The 22,023-nt window shown below is 47.8% G+C and overlaps 1 protein-coding gene across 1 annotated transcript in view; it reads right to left on the bottom strand.

Moving 5' to 3' along the window:
- The window catches only part of LOC149328908 (uncharacterized), a 67,291-nt gene that overhangs the window by 14,416 nt on the left and 30,852 nt on the right, over positions 1–22,023 (bottom strand). Inside the window, exon 2 of the mRNA XM_089559134.1 lies at positions 2,651–2,811. Coding sequence (XP_089415260.1) covers positions 2,651–2,811 — 161 coding nt within the window. The remainder of the gene's footprint in view (positions 1–2,650; positions 2,812–22,023) is intronic.

Raw genomic sequence — 22,023 nt, forward strand, 5'->3', positions numbered from 1 at the left:
GTAATTCAAGGACTTACACGAATTAAAAAAAAAATGTGCGCTGGAAATGTCGTTAAAACAGAACATTCTACCGCAAAACGGAGAATTGTTGGGCCAGTTGGTTCATGATGAATATCCAAATCAGAGTGAAACTCGGCACAGAGAACACAGCTGTGTGGGTTGTTTCTCTTTTTTGTCCTGTATTTCCCGCTGTTTTTAACATTATTAGAACATTCTATTCACTTCTGATGTTCCAATGCACATTTCGCACCGTTTTCTTGTCCAAGTTAGGAATTCAGGAGCACTTGTTCGCCTCATGAGAGCATTGTTACAACGTAGATGCAGTTTACTGCGATTATTTACATAATTTAAGGCAACGACAGTATCCCAGATTTCCTAATTTTGCCTTAAACAATAATTCATTATGGCTACCAAGATTAAATTTCAAGTGACGGCTTTGTTTTAAAATTTCATTGCTTTTAGGTAGATGATTGCTTGCCAGACGTGTGTATTTGAAGTTCTTGTTAACAATCATTCGCTGATCTCATTAATTTTTGAGAACGTAGTGTCTAAATGAATGTGTGGTTTATGGCTTAGGGGGGTTTAACTCCACAAAGCGACTGAAGCTCGCACATTACACGGGCCTCTGGCATTTCGCCTCTACTGAATTGCGACCGCCACGGCCGAGATCGAACCTGTGTTTTTCGGGTCGGCAGGCGAGTGCCATATTCACTAAGCAACCATGCGGCTTCTAAATAAAATATATTTGCCGAAAGAATTCCAGAAAGTAATACTGACATAAAAATGTAACAGAAACGCGAACTGTGGCTCAGTAAAGGAAGGCTTTCTCTGATCTACACATCATCAAGTTGCATGTATGCGCCTAGTGTTAAACGCTTGCAAGCGCCTCTTGGTATATTTGCTTCTGAAATCCTTTTTCATCTTCCAATTGTAAATTGCAAGTTACAACTTGAAATTGCAATAAAAAGAACAAACGATCCTTCAATTTTTCTTAAATACTTCCCATTATTTTTTAACCACTTGACACCGCTACACCAAACCATAAATATTTTTACATGAATTATCTGCTGGTTACGTCATGCAGAAAATTTGTTTCGAAAATGCGCACAAGAGAAAAGCACAGAAAGAAAACAACAATCATAATGGTAATACCTGAGCGTGAACATGTAGACTGACGTGCCACATGAGGTTTCAATATTTACAGTCTTTCCCAGTGGACATGAAAAACACCAGAGTAATGACATGGATTGTGCAAAATTTGTTTTGAAGATATGACTGGCACCTACAAAACAATCCATAAAATATTCGGCTATTTGAAATGATTATAAAATAATGCAAAATTTCAGAAATGAATAAAGAAGCGAGCGTGTAAAAATAAAATCCTGATTGATTGTATGGATCTCAGGCATTCAGGCCAGGAGCCATATTTTGTAAGTCGTTGTTTGACGAATCATTCTTAAGTCTATCATTGGCCGGCTATCGTCAATTAGTGCACAGACGCGAACTAGGTGTGCAATTCGTCATCAATCAGAATATAGTTATTAATAAAGAGGAATTCTAAAGTGTTAACCAGAGGGTGGCAGTTATGGTAAGTTTTCTCAGATCATGAATGACAGTTTACCAATATCATTCTAGAGAAAAATGTGCAACATCTCTATCTCTTCGGTACTAGCCTATGGGGCAGACACGTGGAAGGAAACGAAAGGGTTAAGCTTAAGTTAACGACAGCGCAGCGAGCTATGGAAAGAAAAATGGAAGGAGTAACGTTAACAGATCAGAAACGGGGGATTGGATGAGAGAAAAAACGCAGGTTAATGATGTTTTAGTCGAAATCAAGAGGAAGAAAAGGGCTTCGGCGCGGCATACATTGCGAAAGGAAGATAACCGCTGATTTTTGAGGTTAACCGAGGGGATTCAAAGAGAAAGTCAGCGTATTAGGCAGCCGCAGCAAGTAAGGTTGGCGGATGAGATTAAGAAGTTTGCAGGGACCACAGCTGGCAAAGAACAGAGTTACTTCAATAAACAATGGAAAGGTATTTGCTCTGCAGTGGGATTAGTAAGGCTGATGATGATCTCCTCATGATCATCAATGGCTGCTTTTGCTTTCACGTCAGAACAGATAGCGAGAAAGAAATTTTTTTCACTTGTACTGCTGTCGAGGGAGCGTTGACGTTTGAAAAACGGTTAAAAAATGTACCTAAACGATCGTACTGCATTCATTTTTGCTGCAACAAATGAGCTAAGACGCTTTATACAGGGTGCTAATTTTTCCACGTTCTAAACCTATGTAAGTGCATGGCTCGTGCGCATTGAAGTTATGATTTTTAAATGCGTTAAAAGCACTGCAGCATAAGAAATTTCCTCAATTTCACTTACATGCGCAGACGTATTTAACAGTGATTGAAATCTGCGACCGCGTAAACTCTGAACGGCTCATCTCTAAAAAATTCTTATAATAAATGATTTCCACTGTGACGTGCGAAACAACCAATAGGAAAACGAAATTGGAGAAAAAAATGGTGAGTCTATATTTGTGTTATATAATATTTTTATGTCCTCTTTCTATTGCTCTGCCAAAAATACTGATTACTACCAGGCTTTTGTTTCAAACTTATACGTGAATGCTATAGCTGTGTTAAAGCGCACTCACGACTATTGAGTCAAAGTCGGTGCCAGTTGAAGAAGTGATGTAGAAGTCTTCCGCAAGGATGGAACTTTTTTGCAGGTTAAGGGTCAGGCCGTCGTGAATATGCATCTGTAGAGTATTGTCGTCCCCGCTAGGTTCCAGGATCTTCGGATATACTAGGACACCTGGGTACGTAAAAAAAATAGTTTCATGAAGTTCGAGCAATCTGACGTGCCCGAGATTTTCTTTGAGGAAAAAAAAATCAGGCAGGAAGCGAAAACGCGTTACATTGTTTTTTTTTTCATCAGCGATGACATTTATCGATGTTACATACAGACCACTCGAGAACAAAGAGGCTAATGCCGGTCAGAAAAACCGTCCGGCCAATGATATCGTTTTACTGTAACAGTCCTGCGCCTGCTGTGCCACTCTATGTCGTGGCAGTAGATCGACACCAATTACTATAGAGCCGCTTCTGACGGGAATTTGCGGCTTGAGGACTGAGTGGCAGCCGGTCGTAGCATTAGCCTAATTTGTTCACGCATATCATTTCCGGTACAGTCCTCCACAAATTTTTTCATGGTTGTAAACCTGCCGACTCAGATATTGCCACGTATCATTGTAGTGTTTGTTCGTTCACGCTCAAGGCTGCAGGAAAGGGCTGTTATCATTTTTGTTCGTGACGCGAGAAGCGACCAGTCTAATCTCGATTGATCATAGCCATGAAAGGCTGCATCTAAGTTTTTCCAGATTACTGTAGATGATCTTGTCCTGCTATCTGGAAGTTTCCTTGCCGGCTTTAAATTGAGCGATGCCGCGAGCGGTGGACATTCGTAGTTCGAAGATTGACGAGCACGGTTGTTGCTTACGCCGCCACCGAGTGATTCAGTTCTTTTGCGGACGCAAGTCAGCCCAAATAAAGAGCTTCGTTTGCAAGTCTTTCTGGTGTCTTCCTGACCGCTGGACTGCCGTCACTACAACGTGACATTTGGTGGAGGTGTGGGGTAGCCTTCTATGTACCGGACACCCCCAGAAAGTCGTGACGCCAGCCCTCTGAGTCATTCACCGGAGGACCTGACTCCAGTCCACCGCGAAAGCCGACGTCTGCTAGGCGACGCACCTGAGTTCGGGACTCTGCCGGACCCTACCCGGAAGTGAAAGCCAGCAGCAACGTCCACCGTGAGCTCGCCCCAGACGACGACTCCAATCTTTCTGCAGCAGCCTCGGGTGCCACCAACCTTCGACGCTTCTCCTGGCGCCGACCCGGAAGAATGGCTGGAGCAGTTCGACCGTGCGGCTGTCTTTAACAACTGGGACGATGCCATGAAAGTTAGGTACAGCCTTTGTCAAAAGTTTAGAGCCCACGGGATTTGCTTCTAAGCCTCGCAGTAGGACTCCTGTAACATTCGTGGTAGTCCTACCCATTGGAGGAGGCAGGTCCAGAAATCTTACGTTCAACAAGTTTGGAGCGCTAGAGGTACACTACGAACCAGACAGTGTGCTTCAGAACCAAACTCCCTGGGCTCCAAACTTTTGACAAAGGCTGTACGTTTTCATCGCCTTGGAGGGACCAGCAAGAGTCTGGTTTGAGAATGAGGAAGCTAGCCTTACGGATTGGGAAACCTTCAAGGAGCAGCTTCTCAAGACTTTCACGAACGTCGTGAGAAAGGAGAGAGCCCAGCAGCTGCTACAGTCTCGCATACAACACCCAAACGGGACCGTTGCAGTGTACACTGAAGAGATGAAGCGTCTCTTCCCGCATGCCGACTCGAGCATGAAGGAAGAAGAAAAGGTCAAGCTGCTTATGCGAGGAGTTAAAGACCAACTCTTTGCGGGCCTCGTACGGAACCCACCGAAAACCGTCGCTGAATTCGTCGAAGAGGCATTTACCATGAAAAAAACACTTGATGCCAGAGCCCGCCAGTATGACCGCCAGCAGCGCTTTTTGTCATCAAGCAGCCTGGACACCGCTAACAGCGATAACCTGCGGGAGGTTATACGTCAAGTTGTGCGAGAAGAGCTCCGACGATTGCTGCCAACAGGAACGCAGCCGCAGCTTACATCGCTCACTGACGTCATTCGGGACGAGGTTCAACAGGCCTTGGGTGTGACCCCGACCACCACGCAGCCTGCGGAGCCCCCAGCCATGACTTACGCCGCAGCAGTGCGCCGTCCTGCACCTCGACGACGGGACCCAAGCCCCTATCGCCCTCAGCCAGCTGCGCTGAACCGCCGCCCTCTCGCCAACCCGCCCGTCCTACGAGCGTCGCACACACCCGAGGAAATGCGACGAGTGGAGACCTCCGGACCAGCGCCGTCCACTATGCTTCCACTGTGGCGAAGCCGGCCACGTCCTCCGCCACTGCCCATACAGAAGACTGGGCATCCGAGGGTTCTCTTACGACGCTTCACGACCCCGACCCGGCCAGCGACCAGCCGAAATCGAGGAGGTTTTGCGTCGGGAAGGATACTCATCGCCGAGCCTCTTATCGCGTTCTCCATCGCCATCGTCACCGCGCTATGTATCTCCTAGCCGAGCCTACGCAGTGCATGGACGCTCCCCCAGCCCCCGAAGGTTAAACTAAATAGAGCAGCCTCTGGAGGTGAGGTTGCTTCTGAGCGCAAGAACAAAGATCCTCCATCGACGAAAACGCAAGACCATGCCTCAACTACGACGACTACACCGACGACGACGACGACGACGCGGCCAGACTTGAACCTTATACCACCGCCCAGAGAAGTAACGTCGGAATACGCCCACCGCAGTCTCACTGCCCGACAAAGCCGAGACCGTACACCGAAGCCAACCTGCAATACGAAAAGGCGAACAAGTGACCTTGAAGTTATGGTCGACGATCACGCGGTTACTGCCTTGGTGGGCACCGGAGCTGACTACCCCGTCATGATTGGGCCGCTCGCTGTCCGACTCAGGAAGGTAACAACAACTTGGGATGGCCCGCTGATCCGCACCGCAGGTGGCAACCTGATTACGCTGTCAGGACGCTGCACCGCGAGAGTTGCTGTAAACGGGAGAACCTATGCGACAACCTTCCTGATCCTACAGCAGTGCTCGCGAGGCGTGATTTTGGGAATGGACTTCTTGCATGAACATCGAGCGATCATCAACCTTCGATCTAAGTCGATCAAGCTTTCCACGGACAAAGCCATACCTGTTGCGACGAGCGCGACTCATCACGTTGCCTTAAACGTCCTCAACGAAGCATTGAGCGTGCCGCCCTGATCAAGTGTCTTCGCCTGCATAGGTACTAGAGACATCGAAAATGCCGAAGGCGTCATCGAGGGGAACACCCAGTTACTCCTGGATCGAGGATTGGGCGTCACAAGGGGAGTCGCCGAAATCCGACATGGCCAAGCCCAGGTGTTGCTAACCAACTTCACCGAAGAATACCGGCATCTAAACAAAGGTACGACGATCGCTTTCCTCGACGAGCTGGCAGACATCAGAGACATATTTGCCCTACCCGACCACCCCGTAGAACCATCTGACCAACGCCATCAACCAACGTTTGATATCAACCTGGCATTACCCCGGAGCAGACAAGACCAAGTACGCAGTCTTCTTCAAAGGTACACCGATTGCTTCTCATCAGCATCGAATGTGCGACGAACCCGGCTTGCCAAGCACCGCATTGTCACAGCCAAACACGCACGACCACTGCGACAGAGCCCCTACCGCGTATCGCCGCTAGAACGCCAAGCTATCCGCAAGCAAGTTGAGGAAATGCTTCGTGACGACGTCATCCAGCCATCGAGGAGCCCCTGGGCAGCACCAGTTGTTCTAGTGAAAAAGAAAGACGGCACCCTTCGCATTTGCGTCGATTACCGCCGCCTGAACAGCATTACGAAGAAGGATGTCTACCCCCTCCCCCGCACTGACCATACACCAGACCGGCTGTGCAACGCTAAGTACTTCTCATCGATGGACCTGAAGAGCGGCTACTGGCAAATTGAAGTCCACGAAAGAGATCGCGAAAAGACTGCGTTCATCACACCAGACGGACTCTTCGAGTTCAAGGTGATGCCATTCGGCCTCTGCTCTGCCCCAGCGACGTTCCAGCGAGTAATGGATACGGTGGTCGCAGGCTTGAAGTGGCAAATTTGTCTAGTCTACATAGATGACGTTGTTCTCTTCTCCACACGCTTTGAAGACCACCTCAGAAGGCTTCGGACAGTGCTGCAAACAATCAAGTCTTCAGGCCTAACACTGAAACCAGAGAAGTGCCACTTCGCCTACGAGTAGCTGCTGTTCCTTGGTCACGTCGTAAGCAAGGATGGAGTTCGCCCAGACCCTCAGAAGACGGTTGCGATCGCAGAGTTTCCACAGCCTAATGACAAGAAAGCTATACGCAGATTTCTTGGATTGCGCACTTATTACCGGCGATTCGTCAAGAACTTTTCGCGCATCGCTGAGCCTTTGACCGAACTTACCAAGGCGGACGTGCCTTTTAAATGGGAAATGCCGCAAACGGAAGCTTTAAAAGAGCTAAAGCGCCGCTTACAGCACCCTACTGTGCTCGGGCACTTTGATGAAAACGCCGAAACCGAAATCCATACCGATGCAAGCAGTGTGGGCTTAGGAGCGGTGCTCGTTCAGAAAAATGGTGGAGAGGAAAAAGTTATCGCGTACGCTAGCCGTTCACTGTCGAAAGCCGAAGTTTCGACGACCGAGAAAGAATGTCTCGCCATTATTTGGGCCACGTCGAAATTTCACCCCCACCTGTACGGACGACCACTCAAGGTTTTGAGCGATCACCATGCTCTGTGCTGGCTAGCCAATTTGAAAGATCCCTCCGGCCGCCTTGCTCGTTGGAGCCTGCGTCTTCAAGGATTCTATATAACTGTAGTCTACAAATCTGACCGCAAGCATTCCGACGCAGACTGCTTGTCGCGAGCCCCCGTCGACGCAGCAAGCGAAGAAGAAGACGACGATGCTTTCTTAGGACCGGTAAGCGCCAGCAGTTTCGCGCAGCAGCAGCGCTCCGATCCTGAGTTGCAAAGCATAGTTGATTATTTGAAAGGCAAGACCGCATCACCTCCCCGAGGGTTCAAGAGCCAACTGTCGTCCTTCGTCGTTCACAATAATGTCCTCCTGAAGAAGAACTTCGCGTCCCAAAGAACAGTACATCTTCTTGTCGTGGCCAAGAATCTTAGGCAAGAAGTTACGCAGGCATGTCATGATGAGCTGACTGCGGGGCATCTCGGGATTGTTCGCACGTTCCACCGCATCCAGGAGATGCACTATTGACCGCGGCTAGCTGCCGATGTTTCCCATTATGTGAAAACGTGCCGTGAGTGTCAGCGACGCAAAACGCCTCCGATTAGACCAGCTGGACTCCTGAACTTCATGCCACCTCCAACTAAGCCCTTTCAGCAAATAGGAATGGACACCTCCTCGGCCCCTTTCCGACTTCATCATTAGGTAACAAATGGATCATCGTGGCCACCGACTACATGACGCGATACGCCGAAGCAAAAGCGTTGCCTAATGGTACCGCAACAGAAGTCGCAAAATTTTTGTCGAACAAATTCTCCTGCGACACGGCACCCCCCAAAATGCTCATCACAGACAGAGGGACGGCATTTACAGCGGAGCTGACGCAAGCAATTTTAAAGTACAGCCAGACAAGCCATCGGAGGACAACTGCCTATCATCCGCAAACCAACGGACTCACAGAGCGTCTGAACAAGACCATCGCAGACATGCTCTCCATGTACATCGACGCCGAACACAAGACGTGGGACTCTATTCTGCCCAACGTGATCTTCGCCTATAATACTGCCGCCCAGGAGACAACCAGGTTTACTCCATTCCAGCTGGTATACGGCAGGAAGCCCACGACAACACTCGACGCAATGCTCCCTCACGTTCCCGACGAAGACAACCTCGACGTCGCCGCCTACCTTCTTCGCGCCGAGGAAGCCCGAAGACTTGCGCGGCTTCACATTCAAGACCAGCAGCACACCGACGCCCGACGCTAGAATCTGCGCCGACGAGACACGCATTACAAGCCAGGTGATCGGGATTGGATATGGACGCCAGTTCGCCGCCGTGGGTTGAGCGAAAAGTTGCTGCGACGCTACTTCGGCCCGTACAGCGTTCTCCGTCGCATCGGTGACCTCGACTATGAAGTCATCCCCGACGGCACGACAGCATCTCAGCGACGCCGCCCACGCCCGGAAGTCGTACATGTCGTACACCTGAAGCCATATTATGAACGCTAAAGGACTCGAAGTTTTCATTCTCCGTGTTTATTTTCATTTTAAATAATCGAGACGATGCTTCTTTGGAAGGGGGGTAATGCCACGTATCATTGTAGTGTTTGTTCGTTCACGCTCAAGGCTGCAGGAAAGGGCTATTATCATATTTGTTCGTGACGCGAGAAGCGACCAGTCTAATCTCGACTGATCACAGCCATGAAAGGCTGCATCTAGGTTTCTCCAGTTTACTATAGATGATCTTGTCCTGCTATCTGGAAGTGTCCTTGCCGGCTTTTAATTGAGCGATGCCGCGAGCGGCGGACATTCGTAGTTCGAAGATTGACGAGCACGCTTGTTGCTTACGCCGCCACCGAGTGATTCAGTTGTTTTGCGGGCGCAAGTCAGCCCAAATAAAGAGCTTCGTTTGCAAGTCTTTCTGGTGTCTTCCTGACCGCTGGACTGCCGTCACTACAACGTGACAATATTGTATTCTTCATTGCACTAAAGGGGAACGAAATATTGAAGGAAGGCGGTTTTTGCGCTTCAGCTTCCGCAAACAAAACGACACTCCAGAGATGAATAAAATACGGCGTCGCTACGTCCCGACAGTAGTACGTTGTTGCTATTCTAAGAAGCTTGCAACCGGCTTTCATTGTTAGGCCTGATGAAAACGAAATGCCGCATGCTCGAAGCATTAGCGGTGAAGCTAGCAAGTGCTAGGGTTTGCTCTTCGAGGTGTATTTTGAGCTTGGAAGATTGATAAATGAGCTCTTAGAGAAGATTCTTAGCCACTGGAAGCACACACGACCATAAACTGATCTCTTCATCGAAACAGTGCCCTTCTCTCCACTAAAGCCTGGGCTTGGTAAGAAATTGTAAATGCACGTAGTGTATTTTGAGGTTTTGTTAAGAAAAGAAAATTAAATTTCCCTACAAGTAAATTGATGTGCAGCCAGCCTTTGGAATTCGTCTATTTGACTGTTGGCTACTAACAGTTATTACGCTAACCGACACTGCACTGAGTTGACTGACATTGTAAATGTGACATCAGAGTTGCTTAGCTTAGAAAATTTTCGAGATGATCACTCAATGTATGTGCCAGTGACAGCGGCAGCGTGGCACTCACGTGTGCATCATTTTACTGAACGCGAGCTGGAGAGGAGGAAAGCAATCTCTTACCCCACGCATTGGGCATGCATAGCCATTTCCGTTTCCGTCTGCTCATTGTTGCCAGTTTCGACTGGGTTGTACTGACGCGCGCTTTATGCATTGGAGGGCAGCCTTTTTTGTTAGATTTTTTTTCAGTTTTAAAGGTTTTTATTCCAGTCATGAATGCCGTTCTCGGTTACAAGGGGGTCGGGGACTGCACAGATAATCCAAGAAACCGGAAGGCGATCACCGAGCGCTCGTGCGAGAAGGATGCAAAGACAGTCCGAATGCGGTTGCGATATGTTTATTCCACGCCGCTTTCCTACCGACTGTGAATCAAACTCTGAGTCGACGCCTTGCGTAAACGGGAGAGCCTTCGCACCAATTACGAACTCTCGGATATGTTCAACGCACTTCGTGGATGGTAGGCGCACGGAAGAAAGTCCGCTACCGGTGTTGTACCTGGTATACAAGCGCAGGGCAAATAATTTCTCTACTTTTATCGCGTCCTGCATTGTTTAATGAATTGTCTTTGATGCCATGAAAAAAAACCGAGACCATGTCCTAAGAGCGATGGTAAATTTACCGCTGTTTTTGGTTCCGTTTGACCTGGTTATCAGAGGTGTTATTGCGGCGCTCTGCCAGACTTTAATCCATTGTGTGCACGTCCGGAAACGCGACCTCGTTTGTGCGTTGCAATTGAAATATGCCCACTGCAAATTTCTAGTCACCCCTTGTTGTTACCGATTCGACAACTTTCAGAAGATGATTGCATGATGGGCCGTCTGTAAAAAGTGATGAAAGAATGGGATGATACAGTGAATATAGAAATAACTCTCTATAGAAGACAACTCATGCATCATCTCGGCACTAGTGGTCATTCCCGTAGAACACAGAAATGTTCGTAGCGTGACTTCGGTACAAACTCTCGATGCTGAGATCGTTTCCGATCAATGTCCGTTAAATGGGAGACTACCTGCTGCTGATGCTAAGCACGACTACCGACTTTGATCAGGAAGAGATGCACGAACACCCGTAAGCGCACACTCAGTACTTCTAGATGGATGAAGAAAATCAGCACTCCAGTGCCACAGCATAGCCCAGGAAGTAAAGGGCACGACGTATGGTTTTAGTTGGACCAGCACATGATGGCAATCCAAACAAGCAGTAAACGATGCGGATGTTACTTGACCTGATTAACTTCAAATTCTTTCATGCAATATGAAGGTAGCTCACTTTTAGTGGTGACAGGTACCATCGTTAGATATATACATGAAACAGGTCGCACTGCGAGATGATCAGTGCGCGATGGAGGCGTACTGCAGTGAGGGTAGTATACCTGCATCGCGCGATCAGTAGCTAAGCATGCAGTTGCTCGCATGCACAGTTGCGATTCGAGTTACAATTCATAATTCGAAATATGGGCTCCACGAAATATAAATTAGAGGCATCTAGGTAGTTAGTGGAGCGCGGCGTCGCTGTGGCCGCTATAGCTGCTTACAACCGCTACCGCCATGCAGCACTAACGATCTCTTACTCAGATCACCTGACTTGTTGCCTAACTTAAACAAAACCAGCCGTATTCTCAGTTCAGAAACGCCGCAAAACAACAAGCTGCCGGGAAGCGCTCACAAGCACCGCGCAGTAGCCGCTGCAACACCTCCGTACGGACAGCCCAAGATAGCGAGGTGCTGGCTTTTAGGCTTCGGTCATAAGGGGCGCCATCAGCAAAGTAAGATGGCGGTGACCAGGCATCTAAACTAAAATCGGCTTTAGTATGGAAATAATTTTGAAAAGCCTTTTTCTCCTACCTCCAATGTGTGATACTTTACGTCCAAGTGTCCATTTTCACCCTGAAATGCCCGTTTGACTACTTCTGCCCTGTGCGTATCGCGCTTTCCAGGGCCTCGGCAACGTGCAGACCCGGCATGGCATTTACATGCAGGGCGAGGACGGGTCTGCCGTCGTGATGGCAGCGCCAAGAGAAACTTCACGCCGGCGTCTATGTTTACGGAGGTGACAACCACTATTCGGTTTTGAGTAGTCAGTGCATTTCACAGGGACTGCTTAGATATCTGGTATGCACAGGTAGATTATAAACATCGATCTTACACAATATTTTGTACGCCCAGTATCTATAGTAGATGCTCTCGTGGCGTACAGGAGCCGAAAATGTTGCCTTTCGGAACAATGTGGCACCACTGCAAGCAGATTATCTGACATGATATGGCGTTGCTGTCATTCCCGCAACCACTAAGTTAAGAAACCGTATAATAATGTGCATGGTGCAAAAAAAAGCTAGCAGTAAAAGCCCACTGTCGGAGGCTGTTATTCATCCATTCAAGGGATCACAGCAGTAAGGAAAATTGAAGTTTCATTCCTGCTCTACTCAGCAAGTCAAGGAGTGAAAATTCTTCTGCATCCAATATCTTCCGCTTTGTTTCTTGTTTAGGTGGGAAAGACCGCCTTAACAACAAACTGTTTGTGTGTCTGGAAAGCGCAATGAATGGTAACAGTTCATTAGAGGAAGCTTGACTCGAGATTTCTTCCTGGCTGCAGCACCGCGGGCTGTGCGGCCTTTCCAAGGGGAATACGCGGGTCCGAACGCCAGAGAAAGGGCGAGGGTACGTCCTCGTGTTACATTTTTATCAGCACTTCCTCTGTATCAGACATGAGGATATCCGCACTCTTCGCACCTTAATCTCTATCTCACCCCAGTGTTATCAAAATATTGCTTTTGTGGATGCTCATGAAATAAGATCATGTTTAGAAGATAGTAGCAAGGAACTCTTTATCCCGTGTATAAGAACAAGCATCAATTTTTGCGGAGTTTTTTTGCCCGGGGCATTTTTCGTTGATGTCAACGTAATTAGGGAAGGCTTTTCATCACATATAACGAATAAATATTGTGGAGAAGATGTTATTGTATAAACCGCGAATCTCAACCCCAGAAACGGCCGCCTAACAGCCGCGCTGTCACATCTTCAAATTAATTTTTGAGGATTTCTAGCAGAAAGCATGACTTTTACGTCGCGAGAGTATCGTCTGATCATCGGGCCAAGCAGTGAGATGTTTTATCTGTGAGTTTCTATGGGGAACCAGATTCTCTTAGAGCTGCAAATCGTGCTTGTCGCCGAGCGTCCCACAAGATTTCAAAGCCGATGTTAGGGCATGGTCAATCGACGTCTGCCTAGTCGGTGTTTTTCGCCCTTTGGAGCTCGTTTTGTGTGCAGTCAGCAAGCACTGAGATCTCGCTGCACAGCGCTTGCACACAACCGGTGTGCCCCTGACGCGTGAGGACCTAGGGCAATAGCGGTGTTAAGGAGCTCAGGAATCGAGGTACAGTGCCACAAATCAATGGTGAGAGCCCATCCCCGCACAATCTCCAGCTCATATGCCACACTGTGTGCAATAGCATCCGCTACTGAACCGGAATAGTTAACGGGAGGAGGAACGCATCCTCCAAGGCGTGAGCAACACTACTATCCCAAGGGCTAGAAGTGGGAAGTCGCAACGTAGAATGAGGGCAACTGTGCTGGTCTCACGTGCAGCCAATCCTGAGCACCAAGACAGTAACAATATCCAGCCTAGGTTGACCTGACACGAATGGCCAGCGGCTGACCTAACGTAGTAATACATGAGAGCTACAGTTGATAGATACTGTTACCGCCTTTTAATATGAGGTACCGTATTTACTCGCATATAGGTCGACCTTTTTTTTTCAGAAATGGTGCCCATAATTAGTTATCGACATATATTCGTGACCAAAGAACCTCGACCTATATTCGTGACCAAAGAGAGCAAAAGTAGCAATCTAATAGAGTTCTGCACAGTAGAAACTGGGGCCTGTTGGTAGTTCATGATGAGGACGTTAGAGCACAAAAAAAAACATGTATGCCTTCACCACCTTCTGCACACTCGCCTCAGGGTTTAACAACCGCAAGTTTGGGAGACAAGAGGTTTAGCGCATGTGCGGTGGCCCCGCTAGGTTCCCTTCCCGCGCTTCAATAAAGCAGTTGTTGAAATTTAGCGCTTGTCCCGTCCACGTCTCCACTTTGTTTTTGTTTTTTTTTTTGCGCTCTAACTTCCTCGTCATAATAGAGTTCTGTTGTCACACCCACCGTTTCAAGCAGTGCCGGCTACACTGGTACTTACTTTATATGGTCGCAGTATATACACATAAAAAATAAAGGAAAGATCAGTTTGGTTTTTGGTTTTAGGGAGTTTAACGTCCCAAAGCGACTCAGGCTTTGAGGGACACCGTAGTGAAGGGCTCCGGAAATTTCGACAACCTGGGGTTCTTTAACATGCCCTGACATCGCACAGTACACGGGCCTCTAGAATTTCTCCTCCAAAGAAATTCAACCAGTGCGGCCGGGATCGAACCCGCTTCTTTTGGGTCAGCAGCCGAGCACCATAACCACTGAGCCACCGCAGCGCGGAAAGATTAGTGTTCGCAAGTGTGCACAGCAACTTGCTGTGTGCACCCGCATTGCTGTTTCGCTCATTTCTGTGGTCTTATCGTGGTAGAGAGCTTGGGAAGCAGTATATCTTGGCGCTTAAATAGGTACCAAAGGCAGTGTATTATAGATTATATAGGGGTCGTGATCAAAACAAAAGCTCCGGCATGCATGTCGAAACCGTAGTCGCGTATAACACATATATTAAAAATGTAAAATTTGCGTCAGTTAAAATCTTGCAGAAGGGCTAGTTCAGTGGGTCGACTTATATATGGTCGACTTATATTCGCATATTTTTTTTATTTCTCGGAGAGCCCAAAGTATAGGGGTCGACTTATAATCGTGGTGGACCTATATGCGAGTAAATACGGTACACCAATTATTTGGGGAGAGGGAAGCATTCTCTTAGCGCGCGTCAACATGCACCGCCGCCCTTCGCGAGCGGATAACATCGTTCACATCATGACTGTTCATAGATGGAGACGCGCAATCAATGAAGCCTGGTATATCTAGCAAGGAATCGGCCTCCTAAAGCAAGGTGGCCCACACCTCATGCTTGTCCACGCAAACACTGGTTTTTGTGGCCTCGAACATTCGTGGAGAAGCCTGGTCGGTTCAGAGGTACATCGAATTTCAATGCAGACCATGAGACACACCCGGAAACGCATATGCTTGATTACGCCACCAGGCGTTGCGAAACAACTAGCATAAAATTAGATAACTGATTCACCAGAAGCCTCACCACAGATGTACATAAAGTAATTTGGCAATGCCGACAATCGCATATAATCTGTGAAGGAAACTGGTGATCACGAGATAGCCAATGGAGCTGCTGTATTGATAATAGTACCATGAGAGTTGACTTCGCACCTCGGTGAGCAAGTGGTTCATGGTGTATTAGTGATTATGTACCAGGTGCCATAATATCTGCGAAGGTTGCGTCAGGTTAGGTTGTTTATAGCCTATTCGCGGTGCCGAGGCTTTCGCACATTATCTCTGTATGGCTGTTGGGCAAGGAATTTGTGCGATTCGGGCTCTGGAAGCTCCGGCCAGGCGTCATACAATTGAACTCACATATATAGAACGCGCAATAAAAAGCTTACGGGTTTCAGCAACCAGTTTATCAGCATATAAGCAAACTGAGATGCATAAAGTGCATTTCTGTGATAGTCACAGCGCCCAGGTTACCCAGGAAAACAGCCGTGGCTTTCTCTTTATGTCTCTTGATCTTCATTGCTCCCGAGAGAACACATTTTTCTATGCTTCTCATTGATTCCGATGAACTGGGGCCGCTGTCTTCTATCGCCGAGTTGTAGATTCGAAGCATATCACCACACAATGCACGTCGAAGCCCGTTGGCGCAAGATCTGTATAATACTCGTTACACTTCGCTTGAGTATCGTATTGGTCGGCCGCAACAGCGGCAACGAGGCGACGTTCGCAAGCACCTTCGTGGTCTCTAAGATGTTCACAGAACAAAATTCACCATCTGTTCAACTATCACAATATCACCTGGAGATTCTAACAACTGTTTCTGTAAAATATCAGGATCAGCGAAGGCGTCATTGAGGCAATCGCAAAAACAAATTTGCATTGTCTCTTTGGGAAAAGATAGATTGTCGGAAATAATTCTTCATAGTTTCATATTGGACGTCATTCAACAATCCACTCATCACAGATGGAATCTCTAAAGGTAGGATTTTTAGTGCCCCATCTTTGTTCAGGATACGTAAAAGACCCTCAATTAATCGTTTTCTATAACTAACCTTTATCGCGCGGATTATCACCCGAGTCCAGTGGTTGAACCACCGACGTATCGTTCGGCGGCAAGAAGCAAAAGTAATCGCTCCAGAAACCTGTGTGGCTGCAGTGCGCAAAGCAGTTGTCTAGAGGTGGCAAGGGTTTCGATCTTGGCCTACACGATATTTGCTCCAGGGTTTAAGCCACTTGGGGTAAAGTTCGCATGTGGTCCACGGTTTTCAACTACACCTGCATGTCACTGAATACTTAGGCGCAGCAACAATCGCATAGGCCTGTTTCTTTTGATACCGAAAGGTCGAAGCCTCATCTATCCGCCCATGCAGATGGTGAACAACACTTATATTCTTGTTCTGCTCATTTTCGGCGTCAGGAACTAGAAATCACCAAATGCTTGCGTGTTTTTTGGGAGCATTTGTCAAAATAGAGCAGTGTAATCTAGGTGGTTTTATTAAAGTTGTTTTTTTTTTCCATTAAAATATTATACGGTTGCTACTTTGCTCTTATGTCGCCCCAAGTTTCTTCAATCCACTTGTTCACGGTGCTGACGCCCGCTGCCGAGCTACCGCAGGTGATTGCCTCACCGACAATTTCATGACGTTCTGTAAAGCGTGGCAGCCAACCGGAGCCGCTGTGCAAGCCGGGTCTGTTGAGAACAAAAGCAAATTCCTTTGCTTGCTGCTCAGTCTTGAGGCGGGAGAGGGGAATGTTTTATGATCGAACGCCCATGAACAACTTACAACATTTTCAAACGTACCAGTGCCTACACGTCTGGCGCTGCGTGTGACGGGATTGTTATCCCGTTCAGATCGAACGTCAGACTTGCTATTGAGAATGGCACTCGGGGCGTTTGCAAATCATACGCTCTCCGGCGACTTCGAATTTCTTATACCATCATTCAACTCGCTTGCTAATTCCGAGTTTCGCCGAAAAAGGCGTCTTTTGCGGTTTTTCTGTTGCCATCGCGTAAAGGTAGCGACGATAGTGTGGGCTGTGAAAAGGATGCGAAATTGCCGATGAAAACAGTAGCCCAGAAACGGCTGCCTTCAACCACATCTCCGATCACATGAACAGGACAAGCAGTATTTATCCCGCGCACTGACGTCATCTTGTCGGGATACAACACCGATTACAAGAATATGCTGACTTTTCAGGTTATTTACCTTCATTGTTAAGGAGGCTCGAAGTGGCCGTTATCTTTTCGCGGAGTCGTGCCCCTCCGACATGAAATTACGTGCTCTACTTCAGGTTTCATGTTACGAGCTAGCCGCGCATCTACCTTCTTAGGTAATACAATTGGTTTAGAAAGACGTTCAGCCTAAGCCTGGGCTCGAACCATACTAACTTTTTTCCTTTCTCGATGCTCTGGAGCGACTAGTAGACTGTTACGCAATCATGCGTTGCGAGTTTGACCAACCGAACACAACCCAAGCTTGATATTAAACACTACTGACCACCTATTCGAACCGAGTAGATGCTCTTGAATCACACGATGTAAGAACGGCCTGACACACAAGTCCGATTGACACCAGTTAAATTAAACAGGATATTTTTGAGCAAAAGGCTTCCAGTATTGACGCGAACAACACAAAGCACCAGAAAACCTGCTTTTCTTGCCTTAAATGACTGCGAAAAAAACCAAACTAATCGCAAAAATTTATCGCGCTCTGTTTAGATTAATTAGACATATAGCTTCAACCAACCGCGACCGAAGACGGTTACGTCATTGGGCCGTTCTAAAAAAGCGGTCAGAATAGTCAAAATCGACTCTTCCAAGGTAAATGAAAGCGTGCTTGCATTTGGCCATAAATTCCAAAACATGCACTTTGATTTAAGAGAAGACCAACCAGGCACCTAACTTCATTAAGACCCCCAAGAATATAACAAACAAAGGCGTATGACGCATCAGGAAAGAGGATATAGGCATATTGAGCTAGAAGAGCTCTTTCTTTGGCATACAATTTCGGCTGACCCGATGTAAGCGGGTTCGATCCCGGCCGCGGCGGTAGAATTTCGATGGAGGTGAAATTCGAGAGGCCCTTGTACTGTCCCATGTCAACTGACGATAAAAACTCCAGGTGGTTGAAATTTCTGGTGTCCTTAACTACAGCGTCCCTCATAACCTGAGCTGCTTTGGGACATTAAACCATCTAGACCAGTACTACCAGCGTGTAGCACATCAGAATACTGCTAAGAGCTGCTAACTAGTCGGTTGGTTATGCAATATTGAATACCTTACTTTTTAACTGTAAATTTATTTGTTGTAGGGCTTGTGCCCCACCGTAAGTAATGCCCCTATCAGTTATTAGAATTTCGAAAAGTATTTGCCCTCCGTGTTTTAGAACCACAAATTTTGAGCACATTGTGCAAAAATACATGCGCAGATGAAAAGCTTGGAGGGGTAGCATCCCTTTGAGAAGGCCAGGAGAAGGCCAGCGTAGAAGGGGGCGGAAATAAGGGGCGCGGAGGAGCTAAGAAGTTTGCGGGGGTAAAGTGCTTGATTGGCGGAACATGAGAGAGGCGGCAATCCTGGTCTGGGCATAGTTATTGCGGTGATTTAGCGTAGGATGATGGTGTTTTCAGAAATTTGCAAGGTTTGAAAAGATCCCCCCCCCCTCAGAATATGGTTTCAGATTTAGAAACCTGGACTTCCCCTTAAACATAACTGAGCCAACTACCATTTACTGACATGCAAGTGATATCTAAATCGCTTATGAACGCTGCGAAGTTGCCTAAGATGAAGACCTAGCCTATTTTGTGAGCGTTTTGCGTTTTATCTAAGTTAGCACGAGAAAAATTTGCACTAATGAAGCAACTCACCGGTACTAAACTCCACTGCTAGAAAATCAAACATGGCCACTAAAAGAAAAGCTATGTTCATTCTGCCTCTCTACAGGGCCTTAATCTGCACACTACCCAGTCTCTTTAGTGGGCTTTATATATTGTAGCTTTCTACTTTTCTTTTATTGCCGCAAATAAATGATGCTTAAAGAATACGGCAAGCATTGCACTGGCATGCGATACATCATAAGCACCCTTCAAATTGGAGCATCTGTTCATTAGAGACGACTCCTGGAACATGTGTAAAAAAGGGAGTCAAAAATAAACTTGAACACAGTTCAAACGGGGTTGAATGTTATGTGCGGTGAACTCTTGCATTTTGGCTTCGATATGCTTACAGGGTAATTGTTCGGGAGAGTGAACATGCTGCCTAATATGGTTGGAAACAAAAAACTCCCAGGTCCGTTACATAACTGGTAATGCAACTTTTCTTGTCAGTGGTACAAGGAGCTTATTTTTATGACACACTGAGGCAATATTTCAAAAAATGCAGGCATATATAGATTAGTCTCGAACGTAGTGATGCGCCGTTCTTGCCAATTCGGCTGTCCCCCACACTTCGCGCACTGTTAAGCGTGAAGCTCCCAGACACCCTTAGAGCGTGTGGGGGCAGCGGTCTCTGACTCAAAGGAGATGCCCTCGACTCAGCGTGGCAAGCTCAGCGGAGACCAGCTACCAAGTGACAAGAGGTTTTTGGTCGTTTGGTGCCCAGCTTTCGCCGGTCGCAAGCCAGAGAATGGGTCGGAGCCGAAGGATCACAAACAAACGAAAGAAGTTTATACAGCAATGAGATGATACAGTGGATTTCACAATCACTAGTACAAACACATACAAAGTGGTTAACAAAACAATGCAACTCGTGCAAAGTTAAACTTGAGAGAGAATACAATACAAAGGCAATATTTCTCTTAAAGTGCAATAACACAAGAGAGAGAGGTAAACAAACAAAACACAATTTGTTCGCCGGGCACTGCGACAGTCCGACGACCAGAGGTCCACGACGATGCCGTCCCGCAGACTGGCGCACGTTGCCACGTTGGTCCGTGGCTGGCCGAGTGGTGTTTTCTACGGGAGTCGAACGGGCGCGCTTCTCCGAAGCTTAAACGGCGGTCCGGACTAATCTGACAGCGGTCAACCTCCTTCCTTTATAGGCTCGCTTCCACGTCTGTTTGTTCTACACGCCAGAGTAGGCGCGTATATACACACGCCGTTTCGCCTGTGCAGACACCCTCCCTTTCTGTCGACGGCCGCGCGTCCCAATTGGTCAGAGGTCGAGGCCCGCATCTCGAAGGTTCGGGCTAGCTCTGGCATGGCGCCTTCGCCGACGTACGAGCGCACAGGAGGGGGACATGTTGTAGCGCACGCAAGGCTACACCCTTTTCCCCGGTTAGCAGTAGAAGCTACTCGGACGTTCGAGAGAAATCTTCGGCATGGTTGACTCATTCCTCCGTGCACGCCGTGTCGGTGAGCGGTGGTGGAGGGGAGAGGGAGCCACGCACACACGCTATTCACTACGCGGGGGATTCCTTCTCCCCCGTTGGGCTCGCCGGCGAGACGCGTCCACGCGGCGCTGTTTTTTGTTTCTTTATTTTCATAATTGCGCCGAATTTTGTGACATCGGCAGACCAGGGGTACACAGCCAGCAGGAAGGAACATGGATGCCGCATGGTATTGTTGCGGGAAAAATTATTAACACATATTTATACAAGCGAAGGGAACAACTGCGAGCGGCACCGAGAACACAGCCAGAAGTTCGTTGTCGTCTTCGTCTCCTCCCACTCCTTCCATCGCTCATTGTCGCCGTCGTCTACCCGCTTCAGGACCCCTGGCTGCTGAAACGCCGCCTCGGCGTTGAGGTTGCGACATATAAGCTTCGTGATAAGGCTTAAGACGGCATACGTGGAAGATGTCGATGGTGGGGCCAGAAGACGATGGCGAGGAGGCAAGAGCAGCAATTTCATAGTTCACGTCGGTGACAGGGCGCACCACACGGTAAGGGCCACTGTAGTGGAAAAGAAGCTTCCCGGAGAGACCGACGCTGCAAGACGGCGTCGAGATAAGGACGAGTGATCCTGAGTTATATTGGACTGCCCGATTACAGTGGTCGTAAGCGCACTTCTGGGAAACTTGAGAGCAATGGAGCCGACTACGGACTAGTTGGCGCGCCAGCGTGGCCTGAGCAATGGCGCCCAGAGCATAAGCAGTGGTGCGGACTGAAGAAGGCAGCATGCGTGTGTCCACAGGCAAGGTGAGATGCCTACCAAACAAAAGGAAGGAAGGGCAATAGCCTGTTATGTCATGAAGGGAAGAGTTATACGCAAACGTCACATAAGACAAGGCTGCGTCCCAATCTCGGTGGTCTGGCGAGACGTACATGGCTAACATGTCGGTGAGCGTGTGGTTGAACTTATCGTAAGCACATTGGTTTGTGGATGGTAAGCTGTCGCGAGCTGGTGCTACGTGGCACACGAACTAAATGTCATGAACTATTCTGAACCGAAAATACTGACCACGGTAGGTGAGCAGTTCACGAGGGACGCCATGGTGAAGAATGACGTCTTGTAGAAGAAACTCGGCGACGTCGGACGCGCAGCTGGTAGGCAAAGTACACGTGATGGCGTACCGAGCCGTATAATCAGTTGCGACAGTGATCCACTAGTTGCCGGAAAGGGACGTGGGAAAAGGGCCAAGAAGGTCGAGGCTAACACGGTGAAAAGGTTCCGGAGTTACGTCGATGGGTTGTAGAAAGGGCGAGGGTACGTCCTCGTGTTACATTTTTATCAGCACTTCCTCTGTATCAGACATGAGGATATCCGCACTCTTCGCACCTTAATCTCTATCTCACCCCAGTGTTATCAAAATATTGCTTTTGTGGATGCTCATGAAATAAGATCATGTTTAGAAGATAGTAGCAAGGAACTCTTTATCCCGTGTATAAGAACAAGCATCAATTTTTGCGGAGTTTTTTTG

Source organism: Amblyomma mixtum, chromosome 9 (assembly GCF_055824585.1).
Source record: "Amblyomma mixtum isolate Tamu chromosome 9, ASM5582458v1, whole genome shotgun sequence".
NCBI lineage: Eukaryota > Metazoa > Arthropoda > Arachnida > Ixodida > Ixodidae > Amblyomma > Amblyomma mixtum.